The 21,817-nt window shown below is 66.6% G+C and overlaps 3 protein-coding genes across 4 annotated transcripts; all 3 read left to right on the forward strand.

Annotated features, from left to right (window-relative positions):
- The first annotated feature begins 348 nt into the window (after window positions 1-348).
- On the forward strand, window positions 349-11,134 carry USP2 (ubiquitin specific peptidase 2). Of its 2 annotated transcripts, none has more exons than XM_058041200.1 (12): window positions 349-1,044; window positions 7,763-7,813; window positions 8,010-8,133; window positions 8,361-8,472; window positions 8,553-8,663; window positions 8,814-8,878; window positions 8,968-9,071; window positions 9,159-9,239; window positions 9,353-9,431; window positions 9,536-9,643; window positions 10,743-10,863; window positions 10,957-11,134. In XM_058041200.1, the coding sequence occupies exons 1-12, from the start codon at window positions 349-351 to the stop codon at window positions 11,042-11,044; spliced, it is 1,740 nt and encodes a 579-aa protein (XP_057897183.1). In that variant the 3' UTR covers window positions 11,045-11,134. The 2 variants fall into 2 exon arrangements, with proteins under 2 accessions (XP_057897183.1, XP_057897184.1); XM_058041201.1 differs by lacking the exon at window positions 349-1,044 and adding an exon at window positions 5,118-5,325.
- Window positions 11,135-13,217: 2,083 nt separating this feature from the next.
- Window positions 13,218-17,148, forward strand: MFRP (membrane frizzled-related protein). The gene is made up of 13 exons (XM_058041315.1): window positions 13,218-13,276; window positions 13,438-13,549; window positions 13,786-13,914; window positions 14,213-14,368; window positions 14,446-14,689; window positions 14,765-14,895; window positions 15,004-15,129; window positions 15,271-15,347; window positions 15,491-15,639; window positions 15,791-15,921; window positions 16,314-16,448; window positions 16,559-16,686; window positions 16,792-17,148. Exons 1-13 carry the CDS (start codon window positions 13,223-13,225, stop codon window positions 17,014-17,016), a joined length of 1,797 nt encoding a protein of 598 aa, XP_057897298.1. The 5' UTR covers window positions 13,218-13,222; the 3' UTR covers window positions 17,017-17,148.
- Window positions 17,149-18,748: 1,600 nt separating this feature from the next.
- C1QTNF5 (C1q and TNF related 5) lies at window positions 18,749-21,498 on the forward strand. Its single transcript, XM_058041307.1, has 3 exons — window positions 18,749-18,830; window positions 19,959-20,181; window positions 20,846-21,498. Exons 2-3 carry the CDS (start codon window positions 19,965-19,967, stop codon window positions 21,361-21,363), a joined length of 735 nt encoding a protein of 244 aa, XP_057897290.1. The 5' UTR covers window positions 18,749-18,830; window positions 19,959-19,964; the 3' UTR covers window positions 21,364-21,498.
- The last annotated feature ends 319 nt before the right edge of the window (window positions 21,499-21,817 follow it).

Below are 21,817 nucleotides of genomic sequence, written 5' to 3' on the forward strand. Positions count from 1 at the left end.
GGATGCCAGGGCTGGGGCAGAGGTGGCTGCTGACGGGGATGTTGGGTGATTCTGGCTGTGCCCTGGGTTCCCTCCTGTGGTTTGAGGTGCCCGGGGGCATGGGGGTGGCAGTGCCAGCCAGGTCCTGCTGTCTCAGGCTCTCCAGGAAGGCTGGCAGTTGGCAGGAGCCATGGCCACACTGTCACCAACAGCCCCTGGATGCCCTCAGTCTGCCAGAATCTCCAGGGGAGGCAGGAGCTGCTGGGTGGGAGCTGGTGTTGTGCTGACCGGGGCCTGTGGAATTGACCCCTGAGCTCTTCCCTTGCAGCCGATGCCTCCAGGACAGCGTGCCGAGCCCCAGCCTGCAGCATGTCCCAGCTCTCCTCCACCCTGAAGCGCTACGTGGACTCCTCGCGCTACGCCGAGAGCACCTACAGCAAAGCGCCCGGCGGCTACAGCTCCTACAGCTCCTATGGATCCACCCTGCCCACCGCCTACGCCGACAGCGACAAAATCGGCTTCAAAGCCAGCTACCTGCCCTCCCCCCGCTACCACCACGCTGGGGGGCTGTCCCCCACCTCTGGCTACGACAGCGGCCGGCTGTACCCCGACCCCAGCATCCGCCTGAGCCCCTCGTACCTGCGCACGCAGCCGCAGCGCGGGCTCAGCGGGGGCGCCTGCTACACCTTCAGCGGCAGCCCCACGGGCTACCTGCCCTCCGCGGCGCCCCTCAGCCGCCACAAATCCGTCAGCCACTCGGACCTGGCACGGGAGTTCTCGGGGCTGCACACCTCAGACAGCGCCTACCTGCCCGCGGCCGGCGCGCTCAGCACCCGCGCCCGGCCGGAGCACGGCAACCTGCAGGGTCTCTACCAGGCTGCCATCCACTCCGACTACGTCTGTGGCTACCTGGAGAGCTACGGGAGGAAAAGCCACCATGGCAGCCTCTCCGCCGGCCACCTCAGCCCCTCTCAGGCCACCCTGCCGCCGTCGGGCACCCGCTGTGCCAGCCAGCCCTGTGAGAGGAGCGATGAGCGCTGCGATGTGTCCGCGCAGGACCCCACGGTACGCGGGGCTGCCTGGGGTGGGGGACACAGCCGTGATGGGGAGGGATGTGGGATGTGCTTGCGGCGAGCTGAGGAGCCCCAGGCACTCAAACTCTGCCTGGGAACCTGGGTGTGCTGCTCCGTGCCTCGGTTTCCGTGTGTGACCCTCTGAGATGCCCTTGCTGGCACAGCAGTCCCTGCTGGAGCTGCTGAGGCAGCCGTGTGAGGGCGGGCGGGTGTCCTCTGAGGGGCACCTCCCCAAGGTGGCAGGATCAGCCTGTGCCCAGGATTGTGCCCGCTGCACTTTCTGCATGCATGTGACAGCAGGTGATGGCTCCCATGAGGGGCTGACGAGGATTTCCTGCTGCCTCATCCCAGATAGGGAAGGTGACATGAGCAGCCTGGGCACTCATCCTGCTGGGACAGCTGGTTTGGCTGGTGCTGGCTCTGCCACAGTGACTCGGTGCCCAGCGATGCCAGCTCCCTGGCACCATCCACTGCTGCCAGTTTGGGGCTCTGTGCCCCAGCCTGTGTGGCACCAGGGGTTCCCCATGGCAGTACCACCCACGCGTGCTGGCAGGTACTCGGTGCCCCGTGTCCCCATCAGTGCTGCAGTGTCCCCAGAGCCCCAGCCTGGGCCGGGAGCAGGCACCGCACACTCAGCCCGTGCAGGGGAGCAGCCTGGTAATTTTCCACTCAGGTTTCCTTCCAAGATCTGGCCAGGCTCTGCCTGCATTGTCTCCCGCTGTCTTTCCAGTCACCCTCCATTCCCCCATGGTCTCACCTGCCCTTTGCTTCCCTGCCTCTCTGTCCCACCGCCCTCCGCCGAACCACGAGAAATCCAGTCCTGCTCGCAGGGAGGCAGAAAAGAATCCCCCAGCATTTTTTCCATTTGAAGCCAGTGTTCCCACATCCCTCTCTGTGCCCCTTCCCCAGTGCCTTCCCCCACAGAACCACCTTCAGCAGTGCCCTGCCGTGGTGTGGGACCCCCTGTGCCCACCTGCCTTGTGCCTGGCCCCCAGTCCTGGGGTGAGGGAGCGGGTTGGGGAGTCAGGGCAGTGGAGGATCAGTGCTGTGGAAGGGAATTCCTGCCTCCCCCTCCCACACCAGGCCCTGCTGGGGGGCTCCAAGGGGGGATCCAGCAGCTGCTGCAGCCACTGGCGGCTCTCGCTAAAGCCAGCACTGCTTTACACTGCAGTGTTCCCACCCCATGTGCCCACACATTGCTGTGTGGGGTGCCAGCCTGCTCCTGTGGGGCAGCAGGGACTGTGCAAGTCCCAGCCCACAGTCTGCACATGAACCCAGCCTAGGCTGATGGGTGGCAAAGGTGGCAGAGGGCGCTGGGACAGACACCCATGCCAGGGCAGGCCAGGTCAGTGACACTGGCTTAGGTTTCCTTGGTGCTTTGATGGGCACACCTGCTATTTTCCATTGCTGTGGTTTATTCCCTCTCTTTCCCAAGCCGGGACACAAATGTCCCGGTCGTAAACCAGAGCTGGCTGCCTGTGGCCGTGCCAGGTGCCGGAAACAAGCGCAGGCTGCAGCCCCGGAGCTGCCATCCGTTCTGCCCCACTGCCCAGCCCCGAGGGCAGTGTCAGCAGCACCCGCTCCTGACGCAGCCAGGCCACAGCGACGCTGGCCCCACGCCTCCTCCCGTCCCTTTTTCCATCGCTGCCTCCCGCCTCTGCACCAGGGAAACCGCCGTGCAGAGGGGCTTGCAGCCAGCAGTGAGGGTGTCTCTGTGTGTCCCTACCCTCACCATCACTTTGTGCCTCAGTTTACCCTGTGGGCAAAGGGAAGTGTGTGAAGGTGTGATTTCAGCAGGGGGCTGTGCCTGCAGAGCTGCAGGGCCGTGCTGGCTCCTGGGAAGGGCAGTGTGGTGAGGGGCAGGACTGGAGCTGTGCTGGCTCCTGGGAAGGGCAGTGTGGTGAGGGGCAGGACTGGGGCTGTGCCGGCCCATTAACCACCCTGGGTGTACATAGGGTCAGAAGGCCAGGGCCACCCACAAAACGCCGGCAGCTCTCCGCAGTCCCATCCTGAGCAGCTGACGTCCCTGGCCCGCAGCCAGTGCTGGCTGGCCCTGCCTGCTGCCGCGGTGCCAACCGGGCCTGTGGCAACCTCTGCCCGCGGCAGAAGGTCACCGCTGCAGAGGGGCCAGCTGAGGGCAGGGACCTGCTCTGGGTGATGCCATCCCACCGGGTGTCCCCTTCTCTCTCCCGCTCCAGCCTCGCCCTCAGAGCCTGCGCGCTGCTCTCTGGCTGGAGGGGAATTTGGTCCTTAGCCCAGGGCACTCGATGTCACTGGGACACGAGGTCGAACACGGGATGTGGCTGAACCGCCCTCTTGCCATGGAACCGGCTCAGCCAGCACGGTGCATCCTCATGGGGAGAGCTGCCCCAGCTCCCTGCACAGTGCTCAGGGCTGGCTGTGCCCATCCTGCCCGCGTGGTACCACCTGCACTGCCAGGCAGGATGGCAAGAGACCTGGATTTTGGGGAGCTGTGCCACAGCCTGGAGGCCCAGGGTTGGAGGATTTTGGAGAGCCGTGCCCCAGCCTAGAAGCCCAGGCTGTACCCCTGGGCACGGCAGGGCACCCAGGCAGGGCAGGAGGGCGTGTGCCCCGCCGTGCACACCGTGTCCCCGTGTGTGTACGCCGTACACAGCGCGGGGTGTGTACATGTACACACGTGTGAGCACGCGCAGGCCGCGGTTACGACAGCCCTCCCGTTGTGATGCAAAAGAGCCCTGCAGATGAATAACGCTGCAAGATGCCTCCTCAGATATTTTTGCTGGTGCCAAAAATAGTCTCCCTGCCTTCCTCCCTCCCCTCCCTCCGTCCCCAGCCAGCCCCTCCGCTGCTTGACAGAGAGGCTGCATCTGCAGCCAGCAGGATCCAGCAGCCCCTGCCTCTGGATGAGGGTGTTTTGGGGGCTCCAGAGGAGGAAAGGAGGCTCTGTCAGAGCCCTCTCGGTGAGGTTGGAGGCTGTGGCTCTGTCAGAGCAGCCCAGCCCCACTCCCTGCCCTGGTTGCCCATGGAAATTTCCCTGAGCAGGCAGAGAAACACCTGGGCATGCACGGCAGGCGCAGGGCTCCGGCGCTCGTCCTGCCGCGGTCAGAGGGGTGAAGCAGCGGGAGACGCAGGACGAGGACGCAGGACAGCCGGGCTCCCTGCCAGTCCCCGCATCTGCCCTTGCTGCAGGAGAAGAGCTGGAGCCCTGCCCGTGCCGTGCCTCAGTTTACCGAGGGGAGACGCCAGGTGGGGTCTTTGCTCCACGTAGGAATTGCGGGGAGTTTTTCCCCAGCTCAAGGCACTGAAATATCCCCTGAGCTCAGCGCTAATGCAGCCCCTAAAGAGGGGGGAAGCCCAAAATGTCACTGCCTGGGAACCTGGCATTGGCACTGCAGGAAAGGCACATGCCCAGAGCCCCACAGCCCGGTGTGACAGCCCGCAGCCCCTCTCTGGCTACAGGCATCGCCTGCACCCTCATGCTGTGGGGCTGTCCCACTTTTACCCCGGCAATTTTGGCGACTAACCCCCAGTTAGGGATCCCTGCTCCCTGCCCAGTGGCTGTCCGGAGCACAGCGTGCCCAGGGCCGGACAGCCGGTGCCACCAGCGCTGGGCACGCCGAGCTGCGAGCAGGGGGGAGCGCTGGGGGGGCAGGCGCTGCTCCGGCTGCCGCCTCTCCCCATTGCCCATTGCCCCCGCGGTGCGCGCACGGTGCCGGTGTCGGGGTGCGGCAGCCCCGCAGGCAGAGATGCCGAGAGGGCACCGCTGTCCCCCCGCAGCCCCCCGGGGCCGGGCCGGTGTCGCCGCCCCGTTCCGGAGCGTGTCCCCGGGGCAGAGCCGCCCCTCGCGGGCCCCCCTGGCTCCGGGCGCGCTGTACCACGCGGTGCGCGGGGGCTGGCCGTCACCGAGCCGTCACCGAGCCGTCACCGAGCCCGGCTGCCGCCTCTCCACCCATTTGATGTCAGAGGCGCTCAGGTGCCGTCAGCCCCGCAGCCGGCACCGGCTCCGGCCCCGCACGCCCAGCACGGGGGGCTCCGCGCCTGACCCCGCGCCCCCGCCTGCAGCCGGCCCCGGGCAGCCCGGCCGGTGCCCCCTGGCTCCCCGCTGCCCCCAGCTGCTCCCCGCCGTCCTGCGGTGCCCGCCGGGGCCACCATGAGGGACTCGTACACGGTGACGCTGCCCGAGGAGCCCCCCGCGCTCCCCGACCTTCACAAGGACCTGCGGCCCCGCGCCTCCATGCCAGGGTCCCTGCTGGTCTCCACCTTCGTCGGGCTCGTCCTCAACAAGACCAAGGTACGAGATGCCTGCAGCCCCCATGCCCCGGCTTGGGGGCAGAGAAGGGGCACCCCCTGCCCGCCCTGGGGAGCGTGGAGTGCGCTGTGCCATGCCCCGTGCCCGAGGATGGGGTGGCAGGGGGTGGGTGCCCTCCCGGCTGCCCGTGGGGACGGCGTGTCCCCGTGTCCCACAGGGTGGCACGGAGCAGGTGGACTGCACGTGTCAGGACACCTGGGTTCCTCTCCCAGCCCTGTCCTTGCGGTGACCTTGGCCAGGTCCCCGTGTCCCACCACAAGGAAGGGTCTGCTGGCCACGCTGAGCCCCTTGGCAGTGCCATGGGAGTGAGCTTGGCTGTCCCCAGGGCCACAGCGCCGGGACAGATCTCTCCTGCAGGGATGGCAGAGCAAGGGGCAAGGAGGGCAAGGTCTGAGCACTTATGTAAGTCTGGCTGCTCTGGTTCTCCTGCTGCCCCAACAGGCTCCTGGCATGTGGACCAGGATGGGGCAGGACGGTGAGGATCTTGTCCCTTGTCCCCACCGCCTGTCCCTTGTCCCCGTCCTGCGGTGCAGCCTCGGGGAGTCCCCAGCCGAGCCGCGTGAGCCAGCTCTCCTTCAGCGCCTCTGAGCATGTCGTGTCCTAGATAAAGCCCTGTACGGGAGAGGGGGATTAGCTGGAGTTGAGTCACCCAGGGGAGGGAAATCCAGAGGGGGAAATAACACCTCGGTGCACACAGGGCTTGTGCCAGGCTAGGGGAGCACCTGACACCCCCTGCCCAGCCCCAGCCCTCCCCTGGGGTTGTTCCAGGCTCTGGGAGGACAGCCTGGGACCTGGCTGCGGGGGAATGCAGGATCTGTGGGGAGGTTTGCACCCACATGGGCAGGACTGGCCGGTCCCTCCTGGCACAGGGCAGGAGCTGCCCAACCAGGGCAACTGGACAAGCCCGTCCTGGTGGGGATGGCTGGGGCACACTGGGGCAGCTCCTGGGGGTTGCTGCTCACCCCTGGCACCGTGACCTTCCCTGGGGTAGTGGTGGGGACACGAGCAGGGCCTTGGGGCTCACATCCTCCAAGGGATGGATGTAGGCTGCTGGGACACCGGCCCACCTCTCCTGCCGCCATCTGCACAGGGACCAGAGCCAGCCCAGCTCCTCCAGCCGTGGCGTGGCACTGACCTGTCACATCCTGCTGGCACCCTGTGCCCAGCTGAGCCTGCCCCCAGCCCAAGAAGGCGCCTGGCACTTTTGGACAGCCCCCTGTCACTTGGGCAGCCACATCTGGGGACATCCCTGCGCTCTGGGCACTGCGGGGACACCCGATGGCACCGGGGGCAGCCGGTCAGAGCCACGCGTGCCCACGCAGGGCGGCCGGGTCCCCGCTGGTGCCGGTGCCTGCCGCGGTGGGTGATGCCTGCGCCGTCGCTAAGGAGCACATGTAACTGGATCTGGGTTATTTTGGGCTGCTGTCAGGGCTGGGTGCTCAGCACCTCCCACACACACACCAGCTGCTGCTATTTCGGAGCTGCTGGGCCCCCTCCCCTCCTCTCGCCTCCTCTCCTCCTCCTCAAGCCTCAGGTGGGCAGCTGGGGCGTTTGCCTAAGGATCCTTAAACCCTGGGCATCTGGAGAGCACCAGCAGCAGCCTGGCCCTGTCAGACCCCCACCCTGCTCTGGGGAGGCTCATCCTGCTGCCCCCCAGTGCAGGGCTGGGAGCAGGACCCCTGGGCTCCCACCAGTGCCCCCCACCAGCATCCTGACACCCCTAAACCCCTCTGTGCTCTTGGTCTCTCCAGCAAAGAGTGACGATGGTTCCCAGCCCCAGCATCCAGCCGCCCATCTTTGCTTTCCCCGGCTCAGGGAGCGCCTGGAGCACCTGGAATTGTCACCCCATGGCACAGGTGCAGCACAGCCAGGGCTGGGAAGGCACCACTGGGCACACAGCCCTGTTCCCTGGGCTGGGCTTGCACTTTCCCAGGTGGACTTTATCCTGCAAGACAGCTATGCCAAAGTCTGGGCTGCGCTCGTGCAGGGTGTCCTGGAGGGGATGGACACCTGGCACGAGGCAGGCACGCAGCGACAGGGCACTGTGCTCCTCCTGCAGCGTGGGACAGGCACAGGGCACTGCCATGCCCCGGTGTCCCCAGGGCAGGCAGCCTGGGTGCCAGCCTGACCTGCAATCCAGGGCATGGGGCAAAGGCATTGCCAGGCAGGGAGAACTTTGAGCCCTGAGCATAGTCCTGGGCCAGCAGGACGGGGCAGGCCAGCCGTGGTTTGTCACCAGGCTCTTGGCCCAGAGAGCTGCTCGGTGCCAGCTCTGCCCATGATGTCACAGCGGGATGGGGCCTCTCCTTGCGCCTGAGGGCCTGCTGCACAGGCAGCTCTGTGGCACCATGGCCTCGCTGGGCTGCCCACAGGCATGGCCAGCCCGCCACCCTCCCAGCACTGTTCCCTCTCTCTGCAGAGCTCCAAGGCCGTGCAGGGGCTGACCGGCCTGCGGAACCTCGGCAACACGGTGAGTGTGTCCCCGGGCCTGTGGCTCACACCTGTGGGGCAGGGGGAGCCCTGTGCCTTCACCTCACCCTGGCAGCTCCCTGCACCCCTCTCCCCACGGCGCTTCCCCTGTCCTGTGCCCAGCCCAGGTGTCCCCCTGCCATGGCCTGCCTCCCTCTGCTTCCCGTTGCCATGGTTTTCTCTTCTGCCTCCCCCAGTGCTTCATGAACTCCATCCTGCAGTGCCTGAGCAACACCAAGGAGCTGCGGGATTACTGCCTGCAGAACCAGTACCTGCGGGACCTCAACAACAACAGCCGCATGCGCACGGCGCTCATGTCAGGTAACTGCCCGGCCCCGGGGACTGCGGGGGCTTCCCTGCAGCAATCCCTGCAGCAATCCCTGCGGCACATCCCTGCCACACCCCACGTCCTGCGGGACCCCCACCCGGAGCTCCACGCTCCTCCTTGGGCTGCCCCAAGTGGAGGATCAGGCTGTGAGACCCCTGAGCTGTCCCCGTGGGGACATGGCCGTGCCACCTCCTCTGCTGAGCCGCCTCTCTGCCTGCAGAGTTTGCAAAGCTGATTCAGCTGCTCTGGACCTCGTCCCCCAACGAGAGCGTGAGCCCCTCCGAGTTCAAGACGCAGATCCAGAGATACGCCCCGCGCTTCGTCGGCTACAAGTAAGGGGGGGTGGCTGCAGGGTGGTGGGGGGAGCCGAGCCCCCTGCAGCCTCTCACTGGCCGTGCCCCGTGTCTTGCAGCCAGCAGGATGCACAGGAGTTCCTGCGGTTCCTGCTGGACGGGCTGCACAGCGAGGTGAACCGCGTGCTGGTGCGGCCCCGGGCCAGCACCGACACCCTGGATCACCTCCCGTAAGTGCTGGCACCGCACAAACCCCAGAGGAGTTCACTGCCCGCAAGGCCAGCCCGGGGACAGTGACCCCTCAGGTCCCTCTGGGCTGGGTGGCAGGGGTGGTGTCCCCCGGGCCATGCTCAGTGCCTGCTGTGTCCCCGTGCTTGCAGTGACGACGAGAAGAGCCGGCAGATGTGGAGGAGGTACCAGGAGAGGGAGGACAGCCGCATCAGCGGTGAGCAGGGCTGGGGACGGGAGGACAGGGCTGGGCTGGCAGCGAGGGGGGAACCAGGGCTCTCACCCTGCTCTGTCCCACCCCACCAGACCTCTTCGTCGGGCAGCTGAAGAGCTCCCTGACCTGCAGCGAGTGCGGCTACTGCTCCACAGCCTTCGACCCCTTCTGGGACCTGTCCCTGCCCATCCCCAAGGTGAGGGAGCCCCAGCGATCCCACACCCCCTGTCCTACACCCCCTGTCCCACTCTGCCTGTCCCTAACCAGCACTGCACTCCCACAGAAAGGCTACGGGGAGGTGACGCTCATGGATTGCCTCCGGCTCTTCACCAAAGAGGACGTGCTGGATGGAGACGAGAAACCGGTACAGGGCAGGGGGGCTCCCATGGCAGGCTGGGCCCCTTCCCCTCTGTGCCAGTGTTGGCAGCACTGTGGGCAGTGCCCTCACCCTCCTGCTTGTGCTGTTCTCTCCCACAGACGTGTTGTCGCTGCAAAGCCAGGACAAGGTGCACAAAAAAATTCAGCATCCAGAAGTTCCCCAAGATCCTGGTGCTTCGTATCCTTTGGGCAGAGGGATGGGCACAGGGGCTGTTGTGGGGGGCAGAGATGGGTTATTGCAGGCTCCCCTTTGTCCTTTGGCTCCTTGACGTCACCCTCCAGACCTGAAGCGCTTCTCCGAGTCCAGGATACGAAGCAGCAAACTCACCACGTTCGTCAACTTCCCGCTGAAGGACCTGGACCTGCGGGAATTCGCCTCGCAGAGCTGCAGTGAGTCCCCTGCATGCCTCTAATCCCGGCCCTGAGCTCCTGGGGACTCCTGGTGCCCCTCGTGTCCCCAGCTGGTGGGGGACAGCGGTGTGAGGGGTGGGGGGCACAGAATCCAGGCTGCTGGTGCTGCTGGCATGGTGTGGGGCACAGGGGTGAGGGATAGAAGGCACGGAATCCAGGCTGCTGATGCTGCTGGCATGATGGGGGGCACAGGGGTGAGTGGCACAGAATCCAGGCTGCTGGAGCTGCTGGCATGGGGGGGGGGCAGAGAGGTGAGGGATGGGAGGCACAGAATCCAGGCTGCTGGTGCTGCTGGCATGATGGGGGGCACAGGGGTGAGTGGCACAGAATCCAGGCTGCTGGTGCTGCTGGCATGGTGTGGGGCAGAGAGATGAGGGGTGGGAGGCACAGAATCCAGGATGCTGGAGCTGCTGGCTTGATGGGGGGCACAGGGGTGAGTGGCACAGAATCCGGGATGCTGGAGCTGCTGGCATGGTGTGGGGCAGAGAGGTGAGGGGTGGGAGGCACAGAATCCAGGATGCTGGAGCTGCTGGCATGATGGGGGGCACAGGGGTGAGGGATGGGAGGCACAGAATCCAGGCTGCTGGTGCTGCTGGCATGATGGGGGGCACAGGGGTGAGTGGCACAGAATCCAGGCTGCTGGTGCTGCTGGCATGATGGGGGGCACAGGGGTGAGTGGCACAGAATCCAGGCTGCTGGTGCTGCTGGCATGGTGGGGGGCACAGGGATGAGGGGTGGGAGGCACAGAATCCGGGCTGCTGGAGCTGCTGGCGTGGTGGGGGGCACAGGGGTGAGTGGCACAGAATCCAGGCTGCTGGTGCTGCTGGCATGGTGTGGGGCACAGGGATGAGTGGCACAGAATCCAGGCTGCTGGTGCTGCTGGCATGGTGGGGGGCACAGGGGTGAGGGGTGGGAGGCACAGAATCCGGGCTGCTGGAGCTGCTGGCATGGTGTGGGGCAGAGAGGTGAGGGGTGGGAGGCACAGAATCCGGGATGCTGGAGCTGCTGGCGTGGTGGGGGGCTCTGTGCTGGCACTTTGAGGGGCAGCAGAGCTGAGCAGCCCCCCTGCTGCCCACAGACCACGCCGTTTACAACCTCTACGCCGTCTCCAACCACTCGGGCACCACCATGGGGGGACACTACACAGCCTACTGCAAGAGCCCCGTGTCCAGCGAGTGGCACACCTTCAACGACTCCCGGTGAGCCTGGGGTGGCACAAGCGGGCAGGGACCCCCCCTGCTCGGGGCATCCCATCCCTGCTGCTCACGGCTGTCCCCTTGCCCTCTCTGCAGCGTCACCCCGATGTCCTCGAGCCACGTGCGCAGCAGCGATGCCTACCTGCTCTTCTACGAGCTGGCCAGCCCGTCCTCCCGCATGTAGCCAGCCCTGCCTCCCTGGGGGAGCCCTGGGCCACCCCTCAGAGCCGGCTCCACCGGGGTTCGGGCGTTTGGCACCCCCAGAGCGAGGGGGAGGCGAAGAGGAGACACCCCCGAGGTGGCTGCAGAGGGAGGCTGGGGACAGCCAGGAGCAGAGCCCGGGCAAGGACATCCCAGCTCCGAACAGAGGAGGGACTCGTGGCAGGGCAGGGCTCAGGCAGCTCCAGCTCAGGCACCTTCTGATTGCTGATTTGTTTTTTACCTCGGGGTTTTAGTTTCTTTTCTTTTTTTTTCTCTTTTTTTTTTTTTTCTCTTTTTTTCTTTTTTATCTTTTTTGTTTCTTTATTTTTTTTCTTTTTTTTTTTTTCTTTTTTTTTTTTTTTTTTTGTTGGTGTGTAATAAAAATCCTGAGCAAGGGACTCTACAGGAATAATGGGGCCACCTGTCCCATCGACTCAACCAGGACCTCCTCTCCCCTGGGAGAGCACCCAGGAGAGCCTCACACGTCCCTCCTGACCTCTTGCCACTCCTGTATCTGCTTGGCCGTCCCAGAGGATTCGTGAACTGCTCCCGATCTCCTCCCGGCACTTCCAAACCTCCTGGCAAAGGACTCCAGCAGCCCTCTGCTGGCCTCCGTCCCATCCCGGGCAGCACATCCCTGCAGCTGCCCCACTCACACTCCTCAAAGCAGCCAGACCCACGGACAGGAGGGAGGAAAACATTTTGTGGAATTTCTATGTATTTATAATGGACTTTGCTTCAACCTGGAGCCCCCCGCTGCTTCCTGCCTCTCCAGGGACTTGTGTCGGGGCTGCTCCGGGTGGGTTTTTACCTGCCTGCTCAAACGACGGTGCCTTAAACCATTTAGGGGAGCGGGGGGGCCGCGGGGGTCGCACGGAGAGAGGGGAGGACGGTGGCTTTGCGGGACCATCTGCAATCGGGGCTTTGTTCTCCCTGTGATCAGGAGCCCCCCTGGGTGCCCGGGCGCCCGCCCTGCTGCTCTGCCCTCCAGCTAGCAAATGCCAGTGGCCTTTTTAGCCTTTAATTTATTCTCCTCCCCGTCCCGCCTTGCCTGAGGTGCAGCGGGAGGAGACACGGGCACCATCCCAGCCCTCGGGGCAGCTCCATCCAAGCCACCCCCGGCCCTGCGGGCACGGGCTGAGCGCTGGCACCAGCACCCTGCCCAGCCTGGGGCATCCCAGCGGGGCTCAGGGGGGCAGGATGGGAACGGGGGGGCTGCCCGGGGCAGGAGCTGGGCTGGGGCAGCGATGCTGCTTGGCAGGTGGCTTGTTTACTGTGTAAGCAAGGCGGGTGGGAAGCGTCTCATACAAGGGAGACTCGTGCAGGAATAAATTTGAGCTTGAACAGGGCGTTGGGTGCGTGTGGTTTGTCTCCGGGTGGGCTGGCAGAGGGTGGGGAGCTGCCACCGGTGGAGCCCCACGGAGCAGAACACTCTGGGCTCGCTGCAGCAAGGGAGATGGTGGAAGGAGCCTTTCCAACCCCACGGAGCTTCCCCCAAAAGCCCTGAACAATGGCCCCTTTCTCCCCTGCTTAGGGATGGAGACGGGCATTAAGGGGCAGCAGGAATGCAGGTGGCAGTGCCCAGGCGCCCAGCGAGGGCAGGGGGGACACGCTCAGCCCGGGGTCCCCAACACGGCCCCTTCAGCGCTGCCCTGAGCGCAGAGGAGCTGCTGGGAAGCCAAGGTGCCGTGTGGGGACCCCAGCAGCAGGGTCCCCGTGGGGAGCGCTCCCGGCAGGGTGGGTGCGAGCACTCGTTCCCCTTTAAGGCGCTGTTCCTCCGTGCCAGAGCCTGACCTCGGCATCCTCAGCTGAGCTGGATTAACGGGGCGAGGGGGAAGGGGCCTGCGGAGGGGACTGGGGCTGCCGCCGCCTCCCGGGGCTCCCCGCACTCCCGGCACGGCGGGCATGGCCCTCGGGTGGGCTCCGGAGCTGGGCTGCCCCGGGTAGATCTGGCACTGCCACCCCCTCGGGTGGGCACCGGCGCTGGGCTGCCACGGCTAGAGCTGGCACTGCCACCTCCTCACCCCACAGCGTGCAGCAGGGGTCCCCACGCCGCCTCGGGGCCCATGGGGACAGCTGGGGAGCAGCGGGCGGTGGGGCTGGGGGGCACAGGGCACTGGGCAGGATTTTAGCCAGGCCGCGCCGGGAACCGCCCGCTGCCATGAAAGACTTCACCGAAATCACGCTCTGCCCCGAGGCCCTGGACGGCAGCAAGGTAGGGCTGGGGGTGCGGGTGCTGCTGCTGATGGTCCCCAGGGTGCCACTGATGGTCCCCAGGGTGCCGCTGATGGTCCCCAGGGTGCCACTGATGGTCCCCGAGTGTCCCCCCGTGGGTCCCCAGGGTGCCAGGGTGCCACCCGCTCTCGTGTCCCACAGACCGAGTTCTGCAACCCCGTTTTTGAGGGCGAGGAGCCCCGGGCGGCACCGAGCGCGGAGCACCCGCCGGACAAGGATGGGAGCGGCCCCGCAGCGCGCCGGGACGGCCTCGGTACCAGCCTGGGGGTTTGTACCTGGGGCTCTGGGGCTGCTTGGGGACACATCGGCACCGCGGGGATGTGCCCAGCGAGGGCTGGTACCGGCCTGGGGGTTTGTACACACCCCTGCCCGTGTAGGATCGGGGTGCTGGGGCTGTTTGGGGACACATCGGGGACGTGCCAGTGAGGCAGCCCTGCAGGGAGGTGGGCAATGGTTTAGCAGCGCTCTGCCCGCTGTCCTCGCCCGCAGGGCAGCAGCTCTGGGCACAGGTGGGCTGGAGGTACCGCGCCGACTGCAAGTTCACCTGGCTCTGCGTGGCTCTGATGAGCGCCATCCTGCTCTTCCTCATCGCCCTCCTGCTCGGCATCCTCATCCACCGTGAGTCGGGAGGGGGCTGTCAGCGGGGTGGGGGGCACAGAACCGGCCCAGAGGGGGAGAGGGGCACCCAGAGCCCACCCCGGCTCTGCCCGCTGCGGGGAGAGGGTGACCCCATCACAGGAACAAGGGGGATCTCGGTGTCCCTGGGATGTGTCCCATCAGTGTGGGACCCCCGGGAGCCGCACACCCGTGGGTGAGGTGTGAGCACAGGGCTGGGAGGGCTCCCCGAGCCCCTTCCCTGCCCCGCAGCCCTCCCTCCCCGCCGGGGCTGAGCAATCCCTGCTCCTCCCTGGCACAGAGCTGACATCCCCACCTCCAGCCGGAGCCACGGCCCTGCCCGCCCGCGGCGCTGCCACCACCGCCACAGCGCCCATCCGCAGGGACCCCCCGGCCCCCAAAACCGCTGCCACCCCAACCGAGAGCTGGCTGCCCACGGCCCGCACGGCAGCGCCGGGTAAGTGCCCAGCAGGGCGGTGTTTTGGGATGGGGGTGCCCTGCTCCAGCTCATGCCCACGCTGTCGCCTCGCTCAGCCTGCGGAGGGACCCTGCGCGGCCCCGAGGGCTCCTTCAGCTCCCCCAACTACCCCAGCCCGTACCCCCCCAACGCCGTCTGCATCTGGCACATCGAGGTGGGCGCCGGCCTCGCCATCCAGCTGAGGATGGAGACGTTCAGCGTGGAGGGCACGGCCTCCTGCCTCTTCGACCGCCTGGAGCTCTACGAAGAGCTGGGCACCGCTGGCACTGCCCCCGCCCCAGCCCGGGGCAGCCCGACCAGGTGGGGCTCCTCACACCTAGAGCGTGGCACTGTGGAGGGGGCAGAGAGCGGTGCCAGCCCTTGCTGTGCCCCCAGGTTTTGTGGCAACGTGCCCCCCCCGACCTTCAACACCAACTCGAACCGCCTGCGGGTCACCTTCGTGTCCGACAGCAGCGTGGGCGCCCAGGGCTTCAGCGCCCGCTACCGAGCCGTGGCCCCCGCCGAGAGTGAGTGCCCCCTCCCAGGGCACTGCCAGGGTCCCTCCAGGCTGGCAGGGAATGGGGAGGGTGCCCGGCAGAACCCCCCTCCATCCTGGGCGTCTGTGCTGCGTGCAGAGAGCTGCGCCTGGGACGAGCACCTGTGTGACCGGGGGCTGTGCCTCCAGCTGGGCTTCGTGTGCGACGGCTTCCACGACTGCTCGGACGGGAGCGACGAGGCCAACTGCAGCCTGAAACACAAAGGTGAGAGGGACGGACCCCTGCCTGCAGCCCCCAGACCCCCAACTGCAGCCCCCAGACCCTGCGGCACCGGGAATGGGGGGCAGAGGGAGGTGGAGGGGAGGCAGAGGGGGTAAATCTCTTTGTGCGTGTGTGTCTCTCCAGAATGTGGGGGGCCGCTGACCGCCTTGGAGGGGCAGCTGTCCACCCCGAACCACCCGCAGCCATACCCGCACCAGCAGGTGAGAGAAGGAAGGGGCGCTGTGGGAGCGCGGCGAGGATGAGGCTGGGCAGGGAGGAAGGCAGCCCCGGCCCCGGGGAGAGCCGGGGGTGCCCCTGCCCAGCTTCACGGGTGTCGGGGGCTGCCCCCCACCCTGCCCCGCAGCTGTGCCTGTGGCAGATCTCGGTGCCCCTGGGCCACGTCATCGAGCTGCGCTTCCACAACTTCAGCCTGGAGTCGCACGAGGACTGCAGCTTCGACTTCGTGGAGGTGCACGACAGCGCGGGCACGGGCACTGCCAGCCTCATGGGCAGGTACCCGACAGCCCCAGGCCTGCTGTGCCACCCTGCTGACACAGGAGCCGTGCCTCACCTGGGGAAACTGAGGCACGGAGCTGCCAGAAGGCAGGGTTTGGAGGTGCTGGTCAGCCCCCCGAGCCCATCTCTTGTCCCGTGACCTCGGCAGATTCTGTGGCCACCAGGTGCCACCCGCCCTGACCTCCTCGCGGCACGTCATGACCGTGCTCTTCGTGGCAGACGAGGGAGTTGCAGACGAGGGGTTCTTTGCCACCTACCAAGCCCGCAATGCCACAGAGAGTAGGTAGCCAAGCAGGGGCACAGGGTGCCCAAGGTGGGTGGTGCCACCTCCATCTTTGAGGGGCTGCAAGGCCAGGCTGGATAAAAACCTGGGAAAAACAGTTCTTGTTCCACGGCTGGCCCTGCTTGGAGCAAAAGGCCCCCAGGGCCCCTTCTCAGCTGGTTTCTCACCCGGTTTATTCTGTAACCTTTCAGCCCTGGGGATGGGACCTGGAGGGGCTCACCTGCGCAGAGGTGTGATCCGTGACCCCAGGGCTGCCCCCAAACACCCCAGGGAATTCGGGATCTCCCTAAACTGGATCTGCCGGGTCCCCTGGCCAGTGAGGGTGACGGGGGTGGTCAGCACGGGGCCACGCTGGCTCCCAGCCGTGCCCTGCCCTCTCCCCTTGCAGAGACCTGCAGCCCTGCCGAGTTCTCCTGTGGGAACGGCGAGTGCCGGGCGCTGGAGGCCGTGTGTGACGGCTGGCACGACTGCCCCGATGGCACTGACGAGCTGAACTGCACCGGGGTGTCCTACCCGGCCTTCGGTGAGTGCCACCACCCCCGGGTGCCCCTCGCAGCACCCAGCGCCCCCTGAGCCCAGCTGGCACGGCCGGTGGGCAGCCCTGCCGCCGGCACAACCCCTCTCCCTGCGCAGGGTCTGTCTGCGAGCCCGTGGAGGTGGAGATGTGCCTGGGGCTGGGCTACAACGCCACCTCCTTCCCCAACATCTGGCTGGCCATCCCGGACCAGGCGGGAGCCGCCGAGGTGCTGCAGGACTACCAGGTGAGCTGGGCAGGGGCTGTGCCCGCACTGCCACACCCCACAGGTGCGAGGGGCTGCTCTCACCTGCCACAGCGGGCTCACGGCGCTGTCCCCGCTGTCCCGCAGACGCTGATGGAGCTGGCGTGCTACCAGCACCTCCGCCCGCTCATCTGCAGCCTCTTCGTGCCCAAGTGCACCCCGGACGGGGGCGTGCTGCAGCCGTGCCGCGCCGTGTGCCTGGCGGCCGAGCTGCGCTGCCGGCAGTCCCTCGGCCTCCTCGGCATCCTCTGGCCCATCAACTGCAACATCCTGCCCGACTCCAGCGACCCCGTGGAGTGCTTCCAGCCCTGAGCCGGCCAGAGCAGAGCAGCAGGGGCTGGAGCCACCCTCCCCACCCCAAATGTCCCTCCTGTGCTCTTCCTGAGTAAATACCCAGCTGTTGGGTGGCCCCTCAGCTGCCCTGGGGTCAGCCCCTGTGCCCAGTGCGTGGTTCGGTGCCTGGATGCCACGGGCTTGCCTGCAGCTCCATTTCCCTAGGGAGCAGGTGATATATCCCCAGGGAAAGGCTTGTGCTGGAGGGGCAGGAGGGAAAGGGTTAATGCTCCCCAAACGGGGCGAGGCTGGGCAGAGGTGAGCCAGGCTGCAGGGACAGGAGCTCAGGGCTGCCCGTGTCCCCAGAGCCAGCAGAATAAACACTGTGAGCAGGTGACAAAGCCACGGGAGCAGGTGACTCATTTGGGGTCTGTGTGTGAGACACTGAGGAATGGCTGGAGGGAGGGAGGGAAGCCAGGGATGGGCAGGGCATCTGAGCAGGGACGGAGTGGCACAGGGGACACTGCAGGGCAGAGTGGCAGCTGGCTGTGCCCTCACTGGCCTGGGGGCTTGCAGGGTCCCAAGGAGAAGGATGGATCTCAGAGGGGTCCAGTTGGTGGCCCCAGGGTGCAGGGAAGGGATCCTGTGCCACCGAGAGTGGTGGCCCTGCTGGCTGTGCTGGCTGAGCCGGCTGAAGGCCACCCTGGTGGCCACGAGCCTGGCAACACCCATGGCCACAAACCAGCGTCCAGCTGGCCAAAAACAACACTCCCTTCACACCTTGGGAGAGAGGAGAGAGGCGGCTCCCTGCCACCACCCAGCCTGGCCACGGGTATCCAGCTCTGGAAGGAACATTTGGCAACGTCCCCAGCTCCACCGCGGGCTCAGGCACGGGGAGGACAGAGCCAGCAGCGCCATCGTGTTTCCCACTGCCCTGAGCATGTGGAGAAATCCCCAGCCTGGCTGGGGTCACTGGGCTCAGGACCCACTCGTGCCAGCTCTGCCCTTGTGCCCAGCCTGGACCTGCCACTCCCACCCAGCTCCTTCTGTGCCTGCCTGTCCCAGCTGCTGCCGGGCACAGGGACATCCCCAGCCTCAGGCCCGCCCCTCTGGCCAGCGTGTGACCGTGTCCCTTGGCCGCACCCGGCGCTGGAACGAGTTAAAGGCAGGCTGGGAGCGCCTCGAAAGCTTCGCCGCGTGCCCGGCGTCCCCAGGGCCAGCCCTGCCTGCTGGCACGGGCACAGCCCGCTCTGCCCGCCCTCCCACCTGCCCTGCACGCTCAGCCCAACGTGCTGGGACTGCCCAGATGGATCCTGCGGCTTCCCCTGCGTGCTCCCAGGGCTGGCACTGCCGGGCACGGTGTGTTCTGCCACGCCTTGGCCTCAGCTCTGCTGCACCCGCACACCCTGAGAGCTCCCTCTTCTTTCTGCCACCCCATCTCTCTCTGCCTTGCTGCATTTCCCTCCCTTCAGCCTTTATCTTGTTTCCTTTCCCTCTGCTGCCTGTTCTCCCTGTGTTCCCCCCCTCCGCCCTGCTGCCCAGCCGTGCCCAGCCTGTGCCTCCCGTCCCTCAGCCGGGCTGTTTGCAGCGCTCTCCCTTCCCCCTGCTGACAGCACTTCCGACACCATGGGATTATTTTGCTTTTTCCCCTTGTCTTGTAGCTTTTGGCTCCCAAGGCCCTTGATTTCCTTTGGAGTTTGGGAGGAGAGACGTGGGGAGGAGGAGGAGGAGGGGGGGAGAGGCTGCCTCTCTGAGGGCCTCCGTCAGAGCCCAGGGGCCAGGCGGAGCCCCAGCCCTTGCACGGCAGCGGCGAGCAGCGAGGCGAGCCCCGGGACAGGAGCCGAGGGACCGCAGTGAGTGGGGACACCCAGCCGGGGCCAGCTGGGGCTCCCTGCCTTCCTGCTCCGGCGCCTGGGCGGAGGGGAGACGCTTCTCTCCTCCTTTTCTCCTCCTTTTCCTCTCTGTTGCCGTCGTGGAGGGGGAAGAGAGCCGCTTTTCTGGGTCACGGCCGCGGGGATGGGGCCAGCGCTGGCCCCGGGGCTCAGCCCTCGCTGTGGAAGGGCTGGGGGCAGCCCGGGCACGGCGGTGGTCCCGGCACGGCCGGGGGTGGTCCCGGGGATGCTGCAGCCGGCCGGGGGTGGAGCGGAGCCGCCGGGATGCTGCCAAGGGCAGGGCCGGGCACAGCCCCGCGCTCCCCGAGCTGCCGCCGCAGAGGCAGCAACCCCAGCCCAGCCCTAAATCCCCTGCCCGTTCCTCTGTGGCTGGGCATCATGGGGCAGTGCCCAGCCCAAAGAGCCCCCAGCCACACACACAGAGCCACTGCCACAGCCCCTGGCCCTAAAGACACACCCCACACACGTCCCGAGCTGTCCCGGGCCTTGGGGATGCTGTGGGGGCACATGGGGATGCTGTGGTGGCACATGGGGATGCTGTGGTGGCACATAGGCATGCTGTGGTGGCACACGGGGATGCTGTGGTGGCACATGGGAATGCTGTGGGGGCACACGGGGATGCTGTGGTGGCACACAGGGATGCTGTGGTGGCACATGGGGATGCTGTGGGGGCACACGGGGATGCTGTGGTGGCACATGGGTATGCTGTGGTGGCACACGTGGGAATGCTGTGGTGGCACATGGGGATGCTGTGGTGGCACATAGGCATGCTGTGGTGGCACACGGGGATGCTGTGGTGGCACATGGGGATGCTGTGGTGGCACACGGGGATGCTGTGGTGGCACATGGGGATGCTGTGGTGGCACACGGGGATGCTGTGGTGGCACATGGGGATGCTGTGGGGGCACACGTGGGAATGCTGTGGCAGGTGCAGGCAGCCCCGGGGCCTCACTGAGGGGAGCAGCCCAAAAAATAAAGGGGAAAAAAGGGGGGAATGTCCTCTGCTGACCCCCCACACTCCCTGCCAAGCGCTCCCAACCCTCCTCACTGTGTTACCCAGAGCTCTGATCCTTCTCTGCCCCCCTCCAGGACAAGATGAAGCAGCTCTTCCTCCTCCTCCTCCTCCTGGGGCTCATCAGCAGGTCCTTGCAGATCGAAGACAACAAGATCCCTGGGCTGTGCTCGGGGCAGCCGGGCATCCCAGGGACCCCAGGCCTGCACGGGGGGCAGGGTTTGCCAGGCAGAGACGGACGGGACGGCCGGGATGGAGCCATGGGCATGCCAGGGGAGAAGGGCGACATGGGCCCTCCTGGTAAGAAAGGAGAGATGCCAGCTGGGAGGGGCATTTGCCATTCCCTACCCACGGGGAGCACCCCGTGCCAGGGGGTGAGTGCTGCATGCTGGCACAATTGCCAAATGGAGAATGAATCCTGCAGAAGTGCCCTTCCCATGCCACCACCACCCCTTGGCCCTGCCTGTGGTGCCCTGTAAAAGGCAGCAGCTCCTTGTCACTGGTGAAGCTGCATTTGTGCCCATCCCCGATGCCAACCCTTCTCTCCCGGCCCTGCTTTAGGAGGGACCACCAGGAATTGCATCATTCCTGCTTTCCCTCAGCCTGTGAGGGTTTCTGCAACAATTTGTGGATGCTGAGCTAAATTACCCACCCTCCCCACTCGTGCTGCTTCCCCACACAGTGCCCGGCTGTGGCAGGAACTGATGGAATGGGACTGGGCAGGAGGGGTGGAGGAGCTCTGTGGTGACTCACAGGTGACCCTGTCCCCTCTGCCTGCCCAGGAGTGCCAGGTCCCCGCGGGGAGATGGACGGGCTGCATGGTGACAAGGGAACTTGGGGCCAGTGCTCCGTGGCTCCTTGCTCCCGGCTGTGGCGGGGAATTGGTGAAACTGGGACTGGGCAGGAGGGGTGGAGGAGCTCTGTGGTGACTCAGAGGTGACCCTGTCCCCTCCTGCCTGCCCAGGAGTGCCAGGTCCCCGCGGGGAGATGGGCAGCCCCGGCGTGGACGGGCTGCACGGCGAGAAGGGAGCCCAGGGCGAGTGCGCTGTCGCTCCTCGCTCCGCCTTCAGCGCCAAGCGCTCCGAGTCCCGCAGCCCTCCCCTGGCCGACCAGCCCATCCTCTTCGACGTGGTGCTCATCAACGAGCAGGGCCACTACGACCCCGGCACGGGCAAGTTCACCTGCGAGGTGCCCGGCCTCTATTACTTCGCCGTGCACGCCACCGTGTACCGCACCAGCCTGCAGTTCGACATCATGAAGAACGGGCGCTCCATCGCCTCCTTCTTCCAGTACTACGGCAACTGGCCCAAGCCCACCTCGCTCTCGGGGGGCACCCTGGTCCGCCTGGAGCCCGAGGACGAGGTGTGGGTGCAGGTGGGCGTGGGGGACTACATCGGCTTCTACGCCAGCGTCAAGACGGACAGCACCTTCACCGGCTTCCTCGTCTACTCCTACTGGCAAAACTCGGCCGTGTTCGCCTGAGCTCGCCCTCGGCACCCTTCCCCGAGAGCGGCACCCCTGCCCTGCTCGGGGCGCAGAAACGCCCCCTGTGCCATGGCAGGGGTGGTGGAACACCCCTGGGGCAGCCCGCTGTTGTTTCGGGCACCCCAGGGCAGGGCAAGCCGGGCTGGGTGGCCGGGAGCCGGTGCCGGGGGTCGTGCCCCATCCCTCCCCTCAATAAAGGATGCTCAGCTCCAGTGTGCCGCCTGCCTCCTGCGCCCCGAGGGGGCCGCGCAGCCCTGCCGGGGCTCCGGGCCGGGGCCGCCGTGCCGGGATGTCCCCGCAGGGCCAGCGAGAGCCGCTAGATGGTGGCATCGGCGTCCTGGAGCCGTGAGCGCAGCGCTGTGACCGCCCCCGGCACCTCCCCGAGGCTCGGGAGCGCCCCCGGGGGTCCCCGAGCACCGAGCCCCGGAGGATGGGAGGGTCCCCAGGGCCA

The sequence above is a fragment of the Melospiza georgiana genome, chromosome 27 (genome assembly GCF_028018845.1).
Source record: "Melospiza georgiana isolate bMelGeo1 chromosome 27, bMelGeo1.pri, whole genome shotgun sequence".
In the NCBI taxonomy this organism is placed as follows: Eukaryota; Metazoa; Chordata; class Aves; order Passeriformes; family Passerellidae; genus Melospiza; species Melospiza georgiana.

Bases quoted from the DNA above. Each gene is read 5' to 3' on its own strand.
- USP2 (XM_058041200.1), top strand. From the start codon at position 349: ATGTCCCAGCTCTCCTCCACCCTGAAGCGCTACGTGGACTCCTCGCGC. The intron at 9,240-9,352 runs GTACAGGGCAGG...TCTCTCCCACAG, and splicing joins TGGATGGAGACGAGAAACCG to ACGTGTTGTCGCTGCAAAGC. The intron at 9,432-9,535 runs GTATCCTTTGGG...GTCACCCTCCAG, and splicing joins CCCCAAGATCCTGGTGCTTC to ACCTGAAGCGCTTCTCCGAG.
- MFRP (XM_058041315.1), top strand. From the start codon at position 13,223: ATGAAAGACTTCACCGAAATCACGCTCTGCCCCGAGGCCCTGGACGGC. The intron at 13,915-14,212 runs GTGAGTCGGGAG...TCCCTGGCACAG, and splicing joins GCTCGGCATCCTCATCCACC to AGCTGACATCCCCACCTCCA. The intron at 16,687-16,791 runs GTGAGCTGGGCA...GCTGTCCCGCAG, and splicing joins AGGTGCTGCAGGACTACCAG to ACGCTGATGGAGCTGGCGTG.
- C1QTNF5 (XM_058041307.1), top strand. From the start codon at position 19,965: ATGAAGCAGCTCTTCCTCCTCCTCCTCCTCCTGGGGCTCATCAGCAGG. The intron at 20,182-20,845 runs GTAAGAAAGGAG...CTGCCTGCCCAG, and splicing joins GGGCGACATGGGCCCTCCTG to GAGTGCCAGGTCCCCGCGGG.